Consider the following 18,870-nt stretch of genomic DNA (forward strand, 5'->3'; position numbering starts at 1 on the left):
CCGTTCACACAAAGGAACACTGGACAAACACCCGGGGCACAGGTTCAAGGAGACTAAGTTGGCCGAGGCTCAGGGTCTTCCCTTTGACACTTGCAGGGAAGGGGGCCACAGAGCAAAGGGGGCTGAGTCACTGGGCACGTTTGGGGGGCAGGGACACAGCCCAGAAAAGAGGCAGCACCCACCGCTGAAAAACAAGAGATGGAGAGCAGCAGAGCTGAAGCCCAGCCCGTCTGTCATAGACCAGGCTGCACCGTTCCCTCCTCTGAGCTGTGCGATGAAGGTAAGACTTGCTCTGCTTACCTGACATGATCCGTGTGACTGTCAAGTGAGATACACAGAAAGTGTTGACAAGCACTGGACACATAGTAGTCGATGTTAGCTAGACTTGAAAAGAGCTCAGACAGGGGCCAACTCTGGGCCCTAGGGCGAAGGTGGCTTTTATTTCCTTTCTTGGGAAGGGAGGGAGGGGAGTTTTTCCACACCGACCTAAGGAAGGGGCGGGTGCGCCCCCAGAGGACGGGGCCGGAAGAGCCGAAGGACCATTCAGAAGGGCTCCTGTCTGTGTCCACTGGCTTGCCCTGGGCTGCAGGGTGTGCCTGAGGTCCCTCTCCTTGGGGTGACAGCTCCTGCAGGGAGGGAGGCACATGGAGGTAATCTGCTGGTGTCCATGAAGAGGAAGGGGGAGCAGGTGCCCTGAGTGAGGGAGCAAGGGGCTGGGGTGGCCGACCCCGCGCCCTACGCCTGCGCAGGATGGTCGCTTGCTTAAGGCCTGGCTGGTGTGGCTCTTCTCCCGAGAGGGGCCATTGGAGCCCAGAGGCATTGCTTCATCCGATGGCTGGTCCTTCAAATGTCCATCTCAAACTGTGACTCTTCACCTGGGGAGAGATGGGACAGAGGGTCAGGTGAGCCATGGGCACATGGTAGGGCTGACATTCTAGAGGCCAGGAAGAGGCACGGCCTTCCGACCCGTTGTTCCTAAGAGGAAAGCAGGGGCCAGGTTTGTGCTGCCAAAGAGTCCAAGCAGAACTAGGAGTTCCTGGAAATATATTCCTGGAAATACTCTCTTCCCCAACCCCAAGTGAACAGCGGAGGGGGGAGGGTAGAGCTCAGTGGTAGAGGGCATGCCTAGCATACAGGAGGTCCTGGGTTCAATCCACAGTACCTCTATTCACATAAATAAATATAAACAAACAAACAAACAAACCTAATTCCCCCTCCCTGAAAAATAACAAAACAAAAAGCCACAAATGAACAGTGGAGAAACCACATCTCCCCACAGGAGAGGTGACAGCCCTGAATTTTGTAAAATTTTTATTATTTTTAATAAGAGTGAATGGTTCCTTGGGATTTGAAATACATGCAACTCCACGGACAAACATTCCTTAAACATGAAACCTGTTTGAACACACGTGCCAGCTTCTGGGTTAGAAACGGCACCGTAACCTACTAGGTGTACATCCGATCACCCACGGAGCAGCCTAACCTCGCAGTAAAGCAGTCGCCTGGGTAATTGAGCCACTCACTGCCTCCTTCACCCAACTTTTACCATTAAATTTTCTAAATAATTCAGGCTGCAGAAGGTTGTTTCCCTTTTCATGGAAAGCCTCGTTCCTGATCTCCAGGGCCAGGCTGCTCCAAGGTTCCCCATGGCAGGATGCCTGCTCTGACCCCCACAGGGGAACAACTCTTCTTCTGGTTCTGTGTACACAATACGTGGATCCAAGGGCAGGTGCCTTGGCTTCTTATATCCAGTTAAGCAAAATGGAAAATTACGTCCCTCCCTCTCCACTACACCCCATCCCAGCAACCGTGGGGACTGCCAGGCTGTTACTGAGGGGGTCAGAGCTGTGCACCGGGGGAATTGCTGGGCTGAACCTGCATTTGTTTGGGGACAGAGCAGCTCTAGAAACTGGGAGGGAACAGGGTGTGCAAGTGAAGGTGATGAACAGCCTTCAGGTACTGGTGACATGCCAATTTCAGGCGTCGACAACCTCCACATCCTCAACGTCCAGTCTTTGGTTTGAGGCAGAAAGCTGGGGACCGACCACATGAATCTATCCATCCTTCTCTTAGTCCTTTAACAAAGGGCAGGGAGCAAGGCTGCCTGGGGGGAGCCAGTCCCTCCTACCGCTCTCTGTGTATGCCCAGGGCCACCCCTCTTCCATCCACTGCTCCCTGAGTCTGAAGGTGAGGCAACCCTGGCCCATCTCGGGTGGCAGGGTTCCCAAGGTAATTATGAATCACATCCTGCCAGCCCCGGAGAGATGGTTCTGCTGCTGTCAGCAGAGCCAGTCCAGCCCAAGGTCCCAGCTGCTTCCTGTCTGGGCTTGATAGACTGCCTTCCGGTGAAGGGACAGCAGGTTCCAGGCTGACTCAGGTTGTATGCAAGGGCTTATGCTGCATCCTCCCACAGCGGGAGTGCTCAGAACCTCTGGCAAGCCGGTCCCGATGCCACAGAGAGTGAATTCACACACACCTCTGCCAGGTTGGCTGCTCTGATTACCAGATGGGGAGGCAGGGAGCTGGGTGGAGGGGAGAGGGGCAGACACCAGGAAGGACCCCCATGTCAAACCTGCAGAAATACCAGGGAAAAGAGCTGTCAATCCAGAGACTACCTCTAAACCAGGGTGTAAGAGAAGGGACAAAGACCACTGCTATCGGCTCTTGGATCAGCCTGCCTTCCCCTCCTGAAGGTGTACTTTTGCTTTGCTAATAAAATCTTTAAAAGCTTTTGCTACACACACACACACATATATAAACCCTGCAGAAACAACTCATTTCACTGTTTCTACTGTCTTCATGGAGAACCATGGACAACACCCTGACAGAAGGCGCCCTAGACGCCTTTCTGATCCAGACATGTGATTTCCTAGAGGGTGAGGACACGGCGCCTTTGATAAGGCACCTCCTGCACACTGAACGTCGTGGGTGTGTTCCAAGTGTTGCAGACACATGGACAGGCTTCAGGGACAATCATATAAAGGTTATCAAAGTGCTTATCAAAGTGGCTGCCTGCTCCCCTCTCATTTCAAACAAGCTCTTCACCAGTGAGATTACTGATGAGGCCAAATCGCCTTTAGTGTTCCTGGGCCCCTCTCACGGGGAAAGTTGGTCCAGATGAAAGTTCTACAGCCCCGCCCCCCCACCCCCACCCCGACATCTGGGCTCTGGGCCACTCCACGGAGGGTGGGGCAGTCACCATCATACCCCACCTTGGAATTCCCTCGACCAGATGGGACCGCACACATTCCCTTCCCCAGCCGCCACTCACCGCCCGCCGGCTTGTCCTCCGGGCTGCTGCGCAGGTGGTTCTGGCTGGCTTCCGTGGGAGGCTCCTCACCCGTGGGGCTAGTGACCCCCGGGATGGTGGGCAGGTCCCGCGGGGGCGTTCTGGTCACAGGTGAGTTCCGACACTCCATCAGGAACTTCCGGTCGTAGATGATCCTGGTACCTGGAAGGGGGCGGGGACACTGATCAAGCCGTCTCAAAGCCCCTACCTGCTCTTTTTCCCACTTCTTTGAGGCGTGACTGCAGCAGAGGTATCTGGTTTTCCTGCAAAAGCCTGGGCAGAGGAGTGAGGCTCACTCCATGCCTGGCTGCAGCCCAGGACTCTGCTGCCACCAAACTGCCCTGACTCCCATCTGAGGGCACTCCGATAGCCACCTGAACGCATCCTTCCTTCCCTGTGCTCTCACCTCAGAGCTCATCAACTCACTCCCCGACTCTGTGCTTGGTGTTAAAACTCAGGACCATCACATCTGACAGCGGAGAAAGTGCGTTTTTTAATGCATTTTTCGATTCCATCCTCACAGGCCCTTGTGGGGTATCCAGCATTTTAAACTCCATTTTACAAAGGAGCAAACAGAAAATTAAGTGATCCCTCTAGCTAGTAAAAATGAGAACTTTTCCTGCCCAAACTCTGTGGAAGAGTGACACCCGGGCTCTCCCACCCCACAGAGGCTCTCTGTAACTCAGCCCACCTCCCCTGACCACCCCTCTCTGTCCCCCACTCCGCCTGGCAGCCGTTTCCCCATCCACTCTGACGTGTCACTACCCTTCAGGGTTGGTACACAGTCTGCACTCCATTCCTTTAATTTTCACTCTCCTTTCTCAAATGTCACCCTAGGGGGTGGCAACCATGTCTGATAGAATTATTGACTATCCTTAAACCAACCCAGGACCCCTCCAGTCAGGACAGCTCCTTGAGAGACACCTTATAAAGGAGTGTTTTCTCAAGCAGAGGACCCAGGAGCCTTGTGGGAGGCCAACTGATTTATCAAATAACAGTGAAGAGTGAGGTTATTCAGGACTGGTCCTTGTATGATCCTATCTCTAAAGCACCAGTGTCCCCCAGTAATATAGCACCTCCCTCATAAATGCTGATAACTCCCTTCTCAACAAAGGGCAGGCCTCAGGCTCAAAGCCTGTAGCAGGCAGAGGAATCCAGCTAGAATTTAAAACTGTCTTGTTGTCATTGTATTTCTTTTTATAGCTACCTTCTATTTATGGCAAGTGAATCTGGTTTTCCATATATAGTTGTGACATCAAGCTTCTGTTTAACATATACAATAGGCTATAATTTAACATGATAAGAGTACATGTAATATGTTTCATAAGGTGTAATATACACAATCAAATAGTAAAAACTAAATTTAAAAGGGAAGATGAGGTGAAGAGAAATACCAAATATGTGTCTACAAGTAGAAAGCAAGGTAGAGACTGCAGGTGACCCCAGAAACGGACACGACATTGGAAACTGACTATACTGCAATAAAAAAAAATATACAAAAATAAGTAACACAAATGCAGATTAAGAAAAAAGGCTGCAGACGGACAGTGAACGATCCCAGGGTAGAACCAGGCTTCCAGGACTTCAGGCACGCCCTTCCTTGTCAAGGCCCTGAAATCTCTCCCTCACTGAAGGGCTCTGATGAGTGACACTCCAAAGCTGAGATTCACTTCTCGATGGTAGGCACTGCCTGCCGATTATCCCCTGGAGAGGAGAGGGACCAATTTGCATCTCTGAGCTCTGACACGAGTTAATGAGACTGGGCTGCTCCCAGGGCTGAGGAGGACCCGGAATTGCTGAAGAGCAGAGGATGGAGAGAGATACGTAAGGATGAACTTGGCCGACTTGTTCCTGTCGGCCCGGTCAGACTCCGGCCTGTCTAGGCGGCCACCCGGTCTTCCTCTCCTCGTCTGGCAGGCCATGATGAGAGGGCTGACTGCCCTCCTCTCATCCCTAGGAGGACTAAAGTTCACAGCTCACGTTTCTTAGGGGGAGGGGCGCCCGGCCAAGAGCACAGAACCCGAGCTAGACTTTAGGCTCTGCTGCCGACCCTGTGCCTCTGTGCCCGCCCCTCCCCCTTTGGGCCTCACCTGTGACACGCAGGTTCCTCATCTGCCACGTGGAGGGCTGCGGGCTTCACATGCGCAGCGTGAAGGCTGTGAGGGAAGCCCAGTGAGCTACAAATGGAGAAAACGGTGCCGTCTCCTTGAGGGGGCATGTCCTGGCTTCACAGATGGGAGGGACCACTTTTCTCTGTTTCTCAGTCCTCCTGGCCTGGCACCTTACCTCTTTATCCCTCTGCCCCCTCTCACCTTAGCTTCTTTGTTGGTTTGCCCACCACAGAGTAGGGACCCAAGAGCTGTAGATTCAATCGTCTCAAAAAAAAAAAAAAAAAAAAAAAAAAAAAACCAAACCGGAAAAAAAAAAAACACCTGGAGGTTGGCAGTTTCTGGGGAGGTTCTATAAAGTTCACTAGCCCCCAGCAATTTTTTTTTAAAATATTTGTGGTAAGATAGAAATAACAAAATTTACCACCAGAACTATTTTTAAATGTAGTTGACTGGGGTTCAGCACACCCACATTGTTGGGCACCCATCTCCAGGACTCTCCATCTTGCACAACTGAAACTCTATCCATGAAATAAACTCCCTGCCCCCTCCCCCAGCCCCTGGCAACCCCGTTCTGCTTTCTGTCTCTCTGAGTTGGACTGTTCTGGGTATCTCACGTAAGTGGAATCCCACCGTATTTGTTCTGTTGTAATCGGCTTGTTTCACTTAGGATAATGTCCTCAAGCTTCATCCTAATGGTTGGGCCATGTGGGCATTTCCCTCCTTTTAAAGGCTGAATAGGAGGATGTGTTCTACCCAAATCGGAGAAAGGCGAGGGGCTTCTGGGAACCCGCAGTCAGTCAGCAGCTATGTGGCAGGGCCAGAACAACCAAACTCTGCTCATTTAGGAAAGAGGAAAAGGTGGGGAAGAAATCCAGAAGTCTAACTTTATGCGTGAAACCATACTAAGGCATTTTAGAAGGGCTTTCGGGTGTGGGAAGGACTGACTTGAAAGAAAACTAAGCGTATTTTTAAATGAAGCCATTATTAACTCTATTTTTTTAAGTTGTAGAAAAACAGAAATGCTATTGTTGCAAATTATTTGGCCTCTCAAGAGTCACAGTAATAAAAATAATATGTAATATGAAAGCAACCTAAGTATCCATCAACAGGTAAATGGATAAAGATAATGGTATATTATGGTATATATGGTATATATAAATGGTATATATGCACACAATGGAATAGTACTCAGCCATAAAAAAGAATGAAATTCTGCCACTTGCAACAACATGGATGGACCTAGAGGGCTTTATGCTTAGTGAAGTAAGTCAAACTGAGACTCTCTGCAGGGCTGGGGAAGGAGTGGTGAGCTCACCCCCCAGCACCTCTCCAGCTGTGTCTAGCCCCATCCACACTGGACTTTAACTCCAGGAGCTGTATTCAAGGAGGGGACTACCTCAACCTAGGGACAAGTGTTAACCTTCACCCACACAACTGCCAATGTTTGTTCAACCCTGTGCCCGGAGAGTAGGTCATGTATTCACTCACTGAACCCCTTTGGACCACAGCATGCCAGGTGTGAGGGACCCAAGGGACAGTGAGACAGAGTAACAGCTCCCTGATCTCAGACACACAGTTTAGCTGGAGGAGAAAGACCTGGAAACAAACAAGTACAGTCAAGTATGTGGTGTCTAAAAACAGAAGCATAGGCGGGGACCTGACAGGGACAGGAAGGGATCTATTCCGTGTGTAGCTCTGGTGACAGAGAAACCAAGCCCCTTGACCCTAAACCCCAGAGCCAGAGAAGCATCCATGTCACCCCAATTCTGCACTGCCCCCAAGTGGGGGGTGGTCCATGGGAGATGTGGTCTGAGGATGACCCAGGAGGTAATGGAGGTGCAGAGCAGGGGAATCCAGAACCTGTCACCCAGCAGAGCTGGGGTGGGGGGGAGAGAGGCAGACACCACCCCCACCACCAAACACTTCAAATCATTTGTGTAGCTGAGATTCTGTTGGGTGCTGGGAGTTCACAGTTGGGTCTTAAACTACATGTAGAGAATAACTCAGGCTGTCTTCTAACGGAAAGCACATTTAAATGCATCACCTAACAACATGAGGACAGTATAAGCCCAGCCGGCTGCCAGAGGTCCCAGGGCCGCGGAGGCGGAGGGTGGGAACATCATCACTGGGGGATGAACACCTGCTGCTCTTCCTACAGCCTAGTGGTTAGAGACCCGGCTCTCCCATGTGCTGGTGCAGACCACTCTGGGCATTGTTACTCCATTACGTCTCTGTGCCTCAATTTCTTCTTCTGTAGAATGGGGACCGTGGCGATGCAACAGTTCAACCTCATAGGGTCACTGTGTGGGTCATCACAGTGGCTGGATACAAAGTAAGCCCTAACCAAACAAATCCCCATTATTGCCAGGACCAGTGTGGCTTAACTGATGTATTTTACTCTTTATTCAGTCCCATTTACACCAGGAATCAGTTATATGGGGGCCAAAAAAAAAAAAAAAATGCTGGGACAAATCAGTGGGAGGTAAGCAACCCTGCAAAGAGAATTGGGGGAGAAAAAGGGGAGATAGATGGGGAGATGGGGGAGGGTAAGGGCATCTTCCATCCTTCTTCAGTTCACAGAAACAGGCTTCAAGAACCACCATGAGCTTTGGCATGTCTGGTAACCACTGTTCTCTGGGACTTTAAAACTCCAGATGTGCACCTAAGGCAAGAAAGGCATTTTTCCTCTAGGCAGGCTTTGTGGTGAGGATCTGTTTGATGGGGTTGATAAAGCCACCCAAACTACCCCCCCCCCGCCCCGGTCTGGTTTCCTCACCGTAAACAAGGGCTTGTTCTAGGCTCATTCAAACTATTTTTAAAGCACCAACCCCAGGCCAGGCTTTGTAGGTACTCTCTAGGGTCTATTCCAGCTCTGACATGCAACCATTTATTTTTAGAGTCTTCTTGTGGGCAGGTGCTTAAAGGGGTACAACCAGCCCCAGGCTTGGAGGGAGAAGTTCTGGGTTCAAACCTGAGTTGTGGGGGAGGGTACAGCTCAGTGGTAGAGTGCTATGCTTAGCATGCACGAGATCCTGGGTTCAATCCTCAGTACCTCCATTAAAAAAATAAATAAATCTGAAAACAAAACAAAACCGCCCTGAGACCCGGCTTTATTCCTCAGCTCTAGGAGGAGGGTACTGACAAGATCCTCCCCGGAGTATCGTGAAGATCGCATCACCACGTCAGCACTGCCTGGCTGTAAGCTCCGTGTGCTCCTCAATTCCCACCCCCCTGCCCCCGGCTGGCCAAGGGAGACACATTATCCTCAACTCATAGACAGGGACTGAGGCTCAGAAAGGCTGGCCCCTTGCAGCCTCTGACCCTAAACACCAACCTCTGTTGAAATTAGGAAGGTGCCTGGTGTGGAGTCAGCCGGCTGGAGCTCTCAGGGATCATAAAACCCCCACCCCTGGGCTCTCTGTGTGCCTGGAGCCTACTGACACCTTAACCCCCACTCCCCACTGCAGGATCCTTCCCATACCTGCATTTCTGCAAGATATAAAACATCTTCTCTAGATGTGTTTACCCTAACAAGACTCATGGCCCCAGGAGATAGCCCGGCTCACAACACCCTAGGCAGACAGGCCTCACATCCTGCTCTTATCAAAGTCGTAAAACCTACTGTTCAGAGAAGTCTGGACAGATCTGACAATCAACCAGGTACCTGTGCAAGAATGGATCATGCAGCCCCTGCTCCTTGTGTAAATAGCCCCTTCCCCCAATAAAAGACCCTGCACGCCTATCCCGGGGGCGCTCACGCAGGCACCTCTCCCTGCGTGGCCCACTGTCACCTACAGCAGTGTCCCTGTTAAACTTTCCTAAACTCTTCTCGAGCTCTGGTAATTCTTCACCAACCCGAGCATCACCAGTGCCGTGTGTGCCCACAACACCTGGGCTGGTCCCGGCAACTGGAAAACCACGGGGGTATGCAAACTTCTAAGTATCCTTCTGCGTGTTTGGCCAGAACACGGTGTTCCGAGAGGGAGGCCTCTCCATCTGCCCACTCCCCGGGGATGCAGCTCCTGTAAATCCAGACGAGCTGGTCCCCGGCTTTCCGTGGAGGCCCCCCCCGCCACCCCCCGCAGAAGCATTCTTCCCCTGAGCGGAGGACGTGAGGACGGGAGGCCCAGCAAGAGTACAAGAACGGAATTCCTAGAACTGCTGTCCCCATTCCAGGGAAGGGAGAGCATTTCACAACAGGGCCCGGTGGGGGTGCGAACGCCCGTGCTCAGACACAAGCCAGCAGCGTGGGCCACGCCCTCGGGCGGGGTGACACCCAGCTCGCACCAGCAGTGCCTGTCAACCAGGAGGCAGGTGCATGCGGTGCCGGGTCCACCAGGGCTCTCCCTCCCCGTCCCCTACGCACCAGGCAGGGACTGCGTGCATCTGGGCAGCTTTTCTTGCGGGGCAGTCTGTTTAGCAAGAGGAGCAGACTTGCCTGGGAGAGAATCCTGGTGAGAGAAGCAGAGCGTGCTGTCTCCAAGATTTCCCTTCGCCCCTGGCACCACCAGCTCTGCAGAGACCCCCGATCGGGATGCTGCTCTGAGGCCAGGAACCTTAGGCAGGTCCAGGAGTAACAATGAGACCAGCAGTGAGTGACAAAAGGGCTCGCCAAAGGGCCTTCCAGCTAGTCCCTCCCTTCAGACACCATCAGGGAACAGGCCCGTTTATTTGCAAATTAAGCAGGAGGGACATGGCTTTCAAAGAAACAGGTCAGGACAAAATAGCTGAAGGAATCCTAAGGGCTAGCCAAGCTTCTTCCTTTCCCCATGCACCTGTGCAGAGCAGGGTAAAGCTACCCCGAAATTCACCATCAACTCTTCTGAATGCCCCCCCCAGCCGTTACACAGCTGCAAATGCGGCCCCTGGAAGGGGGAAGGGCCCTGCTTTTGGAGTGAATTGCATCCCCCCTAATTCACAAGTTGAAGTCCCAACCCAGGGTACCTGGGTGTAACTATATTTGGAGATAAGGTCTTTTAAAGAGGCCATTATGTTAAAATGAGGCCATTAGGGTGGGGCCCTAAAACAATACGCTGGTGTCCTCGTAGCGGGAGAGAGAGATTCCACGGAGGGAAGACCACGTGAAGAGGCGGCAAGAGGGCTGCAAGCGGGGGAGGGGTGGAGGTGGGGTGGAGGGGTCTTCAGGATAAACCAACCCTGCCGGCACTTTGATCTTGGACTTGCAGCTTCTAGGTCGAGGAGAAAATTTCTGTTGTTTAAACGACCCAGTCTGAAGGCTTTGTTATGACAGCCCTAGCATATTGGCCCACTCTCCCCTTTTGTTCGGAAGAGCAGAGGAGACCCATTCACTGGCACACGTTCTTTAAGGCAAGAGACCCAGGTCTTAACCTCCATGCTGCATGCCTCACTGGGTACACACCGCGTGTGAACCCACCTGCACCTCCCGGGATGCTCACCCCTACCCACCTTTGGACCCCTGGGCTCAGAAACTCGACTCTACTCTGTCATCAGTACTCCAGGAAAATCAAGGATGTTCAAATGGGAGTGCTGGGTACAGCTGGGTAAGCACAGGCTCCTCTGAAGGGTGTTTCCAAAGGCAGGTAGGTGGGCAGTGGTTAGTAAGAGGAGGTGGGACACCAGGCAAGAGTATGGCCCAGTGGCCTGGCACCAGGGCAGCTATACGGTTTACTCTGTGGAGCTGGCCCCAAAGCCTTGAAAACGGGGCATGGGGTCTGTGACTCAAGTGTTTTCAGGAAGGTGTCCCCCGTTTCTAAATCAACAACCGATTTAGGGGCTCATGTCCTGTCTGCTTCTACACCTGGCCCTTGCTCTGCTGGCCACACAGCAGGCAGGCAGGTAAATTCCCTCCAAGGGCTGTTCTTTGAGGCTCGGCCCTTGAGTAAGATCCTCTAAATGCGTGGACCCCCTAGCGCCTCCCATCCCTGTTTGCACAAGCAGTTTCTCTCATTCAAAGGAGTTATTTCCCCATCTCTTTGAATTTGGGCTGACCCTACCTACAGTCTGCTTGGACCAATAGAACACAGTGTAAGTGACATTATGTGACTTCTGAGTCTAGTCCTTAAGGGGCCTTGGAAACTGCCACATAAATAAGCTCACATTAGGGGTAATGGTGGTATAGCTCAGTGGTAGAGCGCGTGTCTAGCATGCACGAGGTCCTGGGTTCAATCACCAGTACCTCCATTAAAGATAAATTACAAGATCTAATTACCACCCCCTCTCAAAAAAACAAGCTCACATTTGGAATGATATGAGACCACAAGGACAGAGAGAACTCTCAACCTTCTGGCTGTCCCCAGCAACACCCAGACAGGTAGCTAGGGCCATCCTGGACCTTCCAGCCCAAGGCAATCCAGCTGCCAACTGTATGCAGTCAGATGAATGGACTCAGGCAAGATGATCAAAGGCGGCCCCGTGGGCCCAAAGAATGAGAAGAAATAACAGATTTTGGTTGTCATCCAAGTGACTGCATTTGGGGACGGCTTGTTGCACAGCAATGGCTGATGCTACAGCCATTCTCATCAAGGTAAGTATCTCTGTCCGGGCCTAATATCTGAGTTCTCCGCACCAACCTTCACGGCACAGACAGTGGACTAGAAGGCCCACGTGCTGAGCATCCAAATGCCCGGGCAGATGCTACCTACTCCCGCCTAGTCAGCAATGCCGGGTGCAAACAAGGAAATAAAGAGCATTAAGCCCCGTGTCTAAGTCCCAGACCCCAAAACTGACTTGTTCAATATAAAAGTCCTCCTTCTACCTTCCGCTCCATAATAGTTGGGAAAGGTAATAACGCTGTCACCTGTAATACTGGGGGAAGTGGGAGAGTTCAGAGAAAGTTAATTCCTGCCCCTGGGACATTCCAAGATAAATCATTATACCCTGTAACTGACAGGACAGAAAAGAAAACTTAGACATTCGTACGAAGCCAGCTGAGACCCAGGCCTGCTGGTAGAGAAATTAGGTTACCCTGAGAATGCTGTCATTCCAGCGGTGTTTTCAACCCTTCACCTTCTAAACACCAGACGTGGCACTCTTGGTGGCAGCTACAAAGATGAGTAAGCTGGCTGGGAAAGAACTTCCTGTCTAACCCAGGGAACAAGCGTGTAAACAAACACACGTGACTCACTGTTCTGAATCACAGTGGAGAAAGAACACTGGCATGGATCTCAGTAAGACTGGAAAGTAACAGGTTTCCCTTTGTTTGGACAGGCAACAATCTCTGTGCACCAATGAACATTTTTCGTTCATTTCACCTTAGGAAGTAATCCTTTTTTCAGTAATGCTGCCCCTTCCGAACTCCTCTTCTGGAATGACATCAAATACAGATCCACAGGAGAAAATGCCTGTAATGTAAAGATTACTTTACACCAACAGACAAATATGGTCCCATCCTGCTGGCCCTTTTCATCAAATTTGGTAATGAAGGGCTTTTTTTTGCTCTTTCATGGAAAAAAAACAAAAACATCAAACTCCTTTTTCAAATAATAAAGCCCTGCCACCTTTGAGGATATTGAAAAAAACATATGTGTAAGCCTCTAAAAGCAATTCAGGTCCAACAGCTGTGTCTGCATTAGGAGGTAAGGCCGACCAGGCTGACTGCTTGGAGCAGGCAATTCTCACTTGAGGATCATACAAGTTCTATAAGCAAAGGGGGTGGGTGGGTGGGTGGGAAACGATGTCTACCTAATTGCTTCAGTCTGTAGATACAACTTCGATGCTTCTAATTCTACGTTAGGTTGTGTCTTCATCTTTCTAACTTCCAACCCAAGCCCTCGAGGTCAGACGGTCTTCCCATGCCAGGAAGGCCTTAAGAACAAGGAGGCTCACCCGCATTGGAGGGAGTTGGATGTTCTATGACAGGGTCCTCATCAAAGTCTTTAACGAGGCAAAGAGTGTGGAATGTTCTGAACACTTTAAAAGGAAGCTCAGGTCAGTGTAAAAAGAGGCCTATTATATTTCCCTCACTGCCTTCATGTCAAGTTCTTTTAATCTTTAATAATGAGACACTGTGACTAAGGCCTCGGGACACTGGCTGTGCTCTGGCTTCAGTGCTCAGCCCTCCCCACCCCCCTTCCCCGGCATGGTCTGTTCCACAGCCAGACCTGGGAGCTGCCCCAAGGTAAGCTTCCGGAGAACAGGCTTTGTTTGTCTAACCAAATAGGGTGCCATTAACACCTGTAGACCTACCTGCTTACCTCTGATTAACCTTATCCAGGTACAGGGCTGAGGTGTGACAACCACCTAAGCCACAACCCCAGTAGCTTTGGGGTCAAACATCCAACATGGAACTGGGAAAGTGGAGGTTGGCAGAGGGAGGCTGGAGAAAGCTTTCTGACACGCTCAAAGGTTCTGCTGGCTTATGGTGTTACTAGAGACTTTCAAGACTCCACGGATTCAAATATTCATATGTGACACTCTCTTAAGTAAATTTCTTGCAAGTCCTCCAGATCAGTGGCTCAACCTGTGGCAGGTTAATGACCGCAAAAAGCAAACCGGAATTATAGGAACAGAGATGGCTCAAATCATCTGCTGCTCCAGGGACAAACACTGCAGTGCCATTTCCAGCAGGAGTGACCAGCACTAACTCCAATAGCTTCTGACACCTCCTGTCCACACAGGGTATTGAAAGCCGGGCTCATGCCAAACCCAACCTCGAGAGACATTTACCTGGGTAGAAGCATCACTTTTTGTCAGACCGCAGCAGTCGGAAAGGATGAGGGCTGTCACTGTCCACTGTCCACTAATTCCTGAGTGCTCAGAGCGTGGTACTTACACCAATCTCTGAGAGCTACTGAGAAATGCAGACTCTTAGGCCTTACCCCCAATCTACAGAACCAGAATTCGCACTGAGATGAGGTTCCCCAGGTAATTCATATGCATGTTGAGAAACATTCTGGACTGTAGCAAAAGGGGGCCAGGAATGACCTTTTCTCATCAGGTCAAGCTTCTCTGTCCTGACAAAGGAGGCAGCTTTGGAGGAAGACTCTATGCCTTGACCAAGGCAGGCCAGGTTCACTGACCGAGGCAGAGGCAAGCCTGGATTCTCCGGCTTATGGACTGTGAGCTATGCCTCCCCGGCTGGACGCCCCAGACAATTAAGTGTTGGTTTTAGGTTTCTGGCACTGCTAGCTTTCTGCCTGTTGGCCTCAGAAACTAAGTTACACTCTGATGCAGAAGGCCCTTCCCGTCTCTCCCAACTAAAGACTTTCAAAAGGTGGGAGATGGGCTGAGATCTGCCCAAAACTCCCATTTCTCAGTCCAAAGTGAGAAGTGGATAAGAGTTCCCTGTAAACAGCACGGCTGCCAATCGCTTCCAACCTGACCTGACCCCATGTAGCAAGCAAGGTGCAAAACAGGGCTACCTGAGCCTACCTGAACAGATCAAGCAGAGATTCACACCTTCACTTGAACCCCCAGCTTGTCTGGAAAGGTCCCGGTGGACTCATTATGACACAGAAAAAGCAGAACGGCATAGACCATATAACATCCAGCTAGGAAAGAGAATTTGAGTCACCAGTGTAAGAGTCGCTGGAAACTTTTCCTTGGATCGTTTTTAATAAGAAGAGACAGCATCTCTCCCCTCCACGCTTGGTTGCTATTTCTTGTTCAATCTGGGAAAATAGTATGATTCTGGGCACTGGACAGGTGGTTTTTAAGTTGGAGACTCAGTGCACGCGTTCCCTGGAATAAAGTGGCACGGTTGGACAAGAACATCTAAGATCCCCAACAGTTCTAACGTTGTATGTTTTGGATCAAACAGCCCAGGACCTTGGCTCTGGCTGTGCTCCCCTGAGGTGGGACTGTTGCCTGAGAAAATAAGCACGTGGCCCCGACGCTGGCAGGCGAAGAGTCTGCAGCCCCGCCCCGCGCCTCTCAGCCCAGCGCCAGAGGACCTGCGGCGTTTTTCTGAGTAGTTTGGGAAGAAGCGCTGGAAGAGGGCGCAGGGGAGGGGAGAAGGACAGAAGCGCGCGAGGGCAGTGCGAGGACGGGAGGGAAGTAGTGAGCCACGAGGATTTCATCATGCAAACGCGCGGGTAGATTTCATCAGCGTCAGTGCGCGGGGCTCCTGGGCTGGGAGGGAATGCCAAGCTCCCGAGAGCAGCCCAAGGCTAGCCCTCACCCGCACAAGCTCGGCTTCCTCTTCCTCATCCACCCTCTGGGAGGTCACACGGTCCCCCCTCCCCCCGGACAAAAGAACGTGTTTTTCTGCACAGCTCGGCCCGCGGTCCCAGGTCCCTCCCCGGAGATTCACACGCGTAAAAGGGCAATCTGCCACCCGTGCCGCCGAGGCGCTCCTGGAGCAGACGAGCACCCTCAGCCCAAAGCTGGGGGTGCCTCGGGAAGGAAAAAGAACTCTGCCAGAGTCATTTACCCCAACGGAGAAGGCCCATCCCACCCCACTAAAATCTTCAGGCCAGGCCTCTCCTGGATGGGTGGGCCATCCCGACCCCACCCTACTCTGCCTCTGAGCAGCCCCCAACACCCACAAGGGGCAGCACCCCTCGGCAAATGGCAGTCCTGGAAGCGTGCGTTTGTTTACGTGCGGGGACTCAGCTGTCTTTCCCAGAAAGAAGGAAACTAATGTGGCATTTTCAGCCGCGACTCTGGACGACGCACCCAGAAGGCAGGCGATGGGACGCGGCCCCCCACTCGCTCCGTGTGGCCCCCTCCGCGAAGCCGGTCTTCCCAATCACCGTGGCCCTGAGCCTGGTCGTCTCGTCCAGCTGCCAGTTCCCGATCCCTCCCGCTCTGCCCAGTCCGTCCTCCCCACCGCGCGCACCCGCAGCCAGCGCCTACCTCCCGGGGTCGTGCTGAAAAGCGTGCCGCCGGGGGTGGTGCTGTAGTCCCCGGGCGGCAGTTGCACGCCGTCGCCGAGGACCACCCGGCGAGTGGCGGGGATGGCCCGGCTTGGGGTCTGGCTGCAGCTGCTGCCGCTGGACATGGTCTCCCGCGCGCTGCAGCCGGCAGCCGGAGCGTGGCCCTCTCGCCCCTCTGGCCTCGCTCCTCCCGGCTCGGGCCCGCCCCGCCCGAGACCGCCCCTTCCGCCCCTCGAGCTGACGCCCCCTGGGATTTGTAGTTCCCGCTGCGCCGCCGCCCAGCCCACCTCCCCCGGGCTGCCAGGGCTGGCGTCCCTGCCCAGCGCTGGGTGGGAGGCCCCCTACCCACCGCCTCCTGCGCGCCGTTGCCTGCGCCCGCCCCTGTGCCTTTCGGGTCCCTTGTGGGCCACGGTGGCAGAGACAGGTTGAGTGGACTGGCGGTCGGGAGGCTGACCTGGGTTAATGCCTCGCTGGGACCGAGGCGGGTCTCAGGCTGTGCAGGGATCCTAGCCGACTCGGCCCACTCTGGGAAGGCTAGTTTTAACACTAGGACATGAGGCCGGAAGGTCCCCTCAACCCTCCCTGTTCCGTGCACTAGTTCCTCAGATGAGAAAGTGGGGGTTGATTAGTCATTCATCAGTTCATTGAACATTTACGATGTGGCAGGCATGGAAGAGGGGCCAAGAATGCACATTCCTTGCCCCTAGAGGGTGTGGGAGGCGGCCACGTGGACAAACCACACAGCTGGGTGTTGAGGACTAAACCTGGAGCGAGGTGGGGCGGGGAGGGACTGGACGTTGGTAGGGGTGCGCGTCGGGGGAGGGGTAAAAGTTGTCAAAGAAGGTTCCTAACAGCCCTTTGAGTTTGGGACCGTCGCCCCCCATGCTGCCTGAGGTTTAGTAGGCTCTCCTAAAACGAATGAATGAATGAATGAATGAATGAATGAATGAACGAACGAAAGGATGAATGACTCTTCAAGGAGATCTCTAATGGAGGACGGAAAAGCCTGCTCTGGCCACATCTTGTAAGGGAAGAGGAGACAGAAAAGTTTAAAAGGAACATCTGGCCGGATTGTAAAGGATTTTAAAAATGCCCCGGGGGTTTAGACCTTGTTCTCCAAGGGTAGGAGATATCAGAGATCTTTCAAGCTGGGGAGTGACACAGTTATCTTTTAGAAACATGACTGGTGGCTGTGGAGTTTGAGAATGGACTACAGGAGGGTGAGCTGGAGGTGGGAAGATAGACTGGGTTAAGTCACTCCTGAACTAAACTCTAGGTCTCCACTGTCCAGTATGATAGCCTCTGGTCCCAGGTGCCCGCTGAGCACTTGGAATGTAGCTAATCCACAATTACAAGTGTAAAATGCACACTAGATTTATAAGACTTAGTACAAAAAAATAAAAATCTCAATAACTTGTTTTGTACTGAGTTAGAGGATAAAATAATATTTTTAATATACTGAGTTAAGTAAAATCTATTATTAAAATTATTTTCACTTGCGTCTTTTTACTTTTTTGGCAGGACCAGAAGAAATTTATATTTATGGCTCATAAAATTCTATTGGCTAGCGCTGCTCTAGAATGAGGTATGAAAGTGATCCTAAAGGTCTTAGAACTGTCCTCCCAGAAAACTATGGACTCATCAAATTTTAACATTATAGGGCATCCAGAACAATACTTACCATCTTATTAAAAAACAAAACAAACAAACAAAAAAACCCCCCAATAAACAGAGGCCCAGAGAGAAACAGGGTTTTACCTAAGATCACACAGCTGTGAAATGCCTGAGGCAGGACCAGAACCCAGTCTGACCTCCCTTTCAGGCCAGCCCTTTTCTCACCACAGGAGAGACCTTATAAGGACACCAGTCCCATCATAGAAGTCCCCACCCACATGACCTCATCTAAACCTTACTACAACCTTGCAAAGGCCCACATCTCCCAATACCACCCCATCTGTTGTTACCATCATGCATGAACTGTGGGCTGGACACATTCAGTCCATGACAGACAAGACCCTTGGTGACTCTTGCCTAGGGTGGGTCCAGCCTGCTTTTCTGGTTGGTGACCGTGCCCTCCTCCAGCTCCTCAGGAGGGGCTCCAATGTAACTACCCTCTCTTTCCCTTTTTCTGACTCCAACTGAACCCCAAAATTGTCTTCCAGCCTCAGTGGATCTCACAGAAAGCAATGCCTTCAGCCATGACATATTTGAACTCAAAGCTGATGGCACAGTGTTAATTCCACAGGTTTTGTAAAGAAAACATCCTGAGTTCACTATGTGACCTTTGCCAACCACTCTGAAATGCAATTTTCTCATCTGTAAAATGGAGGCAATGCTATCTACCTAGATAAAACGTGTAGCACAATGTTTGGGACATGGTGGGCTTCTGGAGAGTGTGGAGCTGTCTCAGAGCTCGCCTCTTGATTTCCAGGCCTGGGCTTCTGCCTGGGATTCTCCATTTCCGTTATCTGAGGCACAAAATGTGACATTTATTAAGTATCCTTGCACGGCCGGTAGATAGCCTGCCATCCAGACCTCAGGGTCAGTGGATTGGCTTGTACACATGAGAAAACATGCGGACGAATAAAAAGAAAAGAAAGACATGAGGGTGTGATGGGAAGGGGTGGCCCGATTTACTCTGCCAGAGCCACCCCAGAGCGTGGGAAGGGCTAGG

General features: G+C 51.8%; 1 protein-coding gene across 1 annotated transcript; it reads right to left on the reverse strand.

Annotated features, from left to right (window-relative positions):
* Positions 1 to 412: 412 nt before the first annotated feature.
* On the reverse strand, positions 413 to 16,398 carry EIF4EBP1 (eukaryotic translation initiation factor 4E binding protein 1). The gene is made up of 3 exons (XM_031440110.1): positions 16,177 to 16,398; positions 3,272 to 3,451; positions 413 to 875 (listed from the first exon to the last, which is right to left on the reverse strand). The coding sequence occupies exons 1-3, from the start codon at positions 16,319 to 16,321 to the stop codon at positions 844 to 846; spliced, it is 357 nt and encodes a 118-aa protein (XP_031295970.1). The 5' UTR covers positions 16,322 to 16,398; the 3' UTR covers positions 413 to 843.
* Positions 16,399 to 18,870: the final 2,472 nt, after the last annotated feature.

Source organism: Camelus dromedarius, chromosome 22, assembly GCF_036321535.1.
Source record: "Camelus dromedarius isolate mCamDro1 chromosome 22, mCamDro1.pat, whole genome shotgun sequence".
NCBI lineage: Eukaryota > Metazoa > Chordata > Mammalia > Artiodactyla > Camelidae > Camelus > Camelus dromedarius.

What these genes read in the sequence shown, in the direction of transcription:
- EIF4EBP1 (XM_031440110.1), bottom strand. Translation starts at nt 16,321, where the DNA reads ATGTCCAGCGGCAGCAGCTGCAGCCAGACCCCAAGCCGGGCCATCCCC. An exon ending in TTTCAGCACGACCCCGGGAG is followed by an intron (nt 3,452 to 16,176) that starts GTAGGCGCTGGC and finishes GCCCCCTTCCAG; the next exon opens with GTACCAGGATCATCTACGAC. An exon ending in GGAGGACAAGCCGGCGGGCG is followed by an intron (nt 876 to 3,271) that starts GTGAGTGGCGGC and finishes ATCTCTCCCCAG; the next exon opens with GTGAAGAGTCACAGTTTGAG.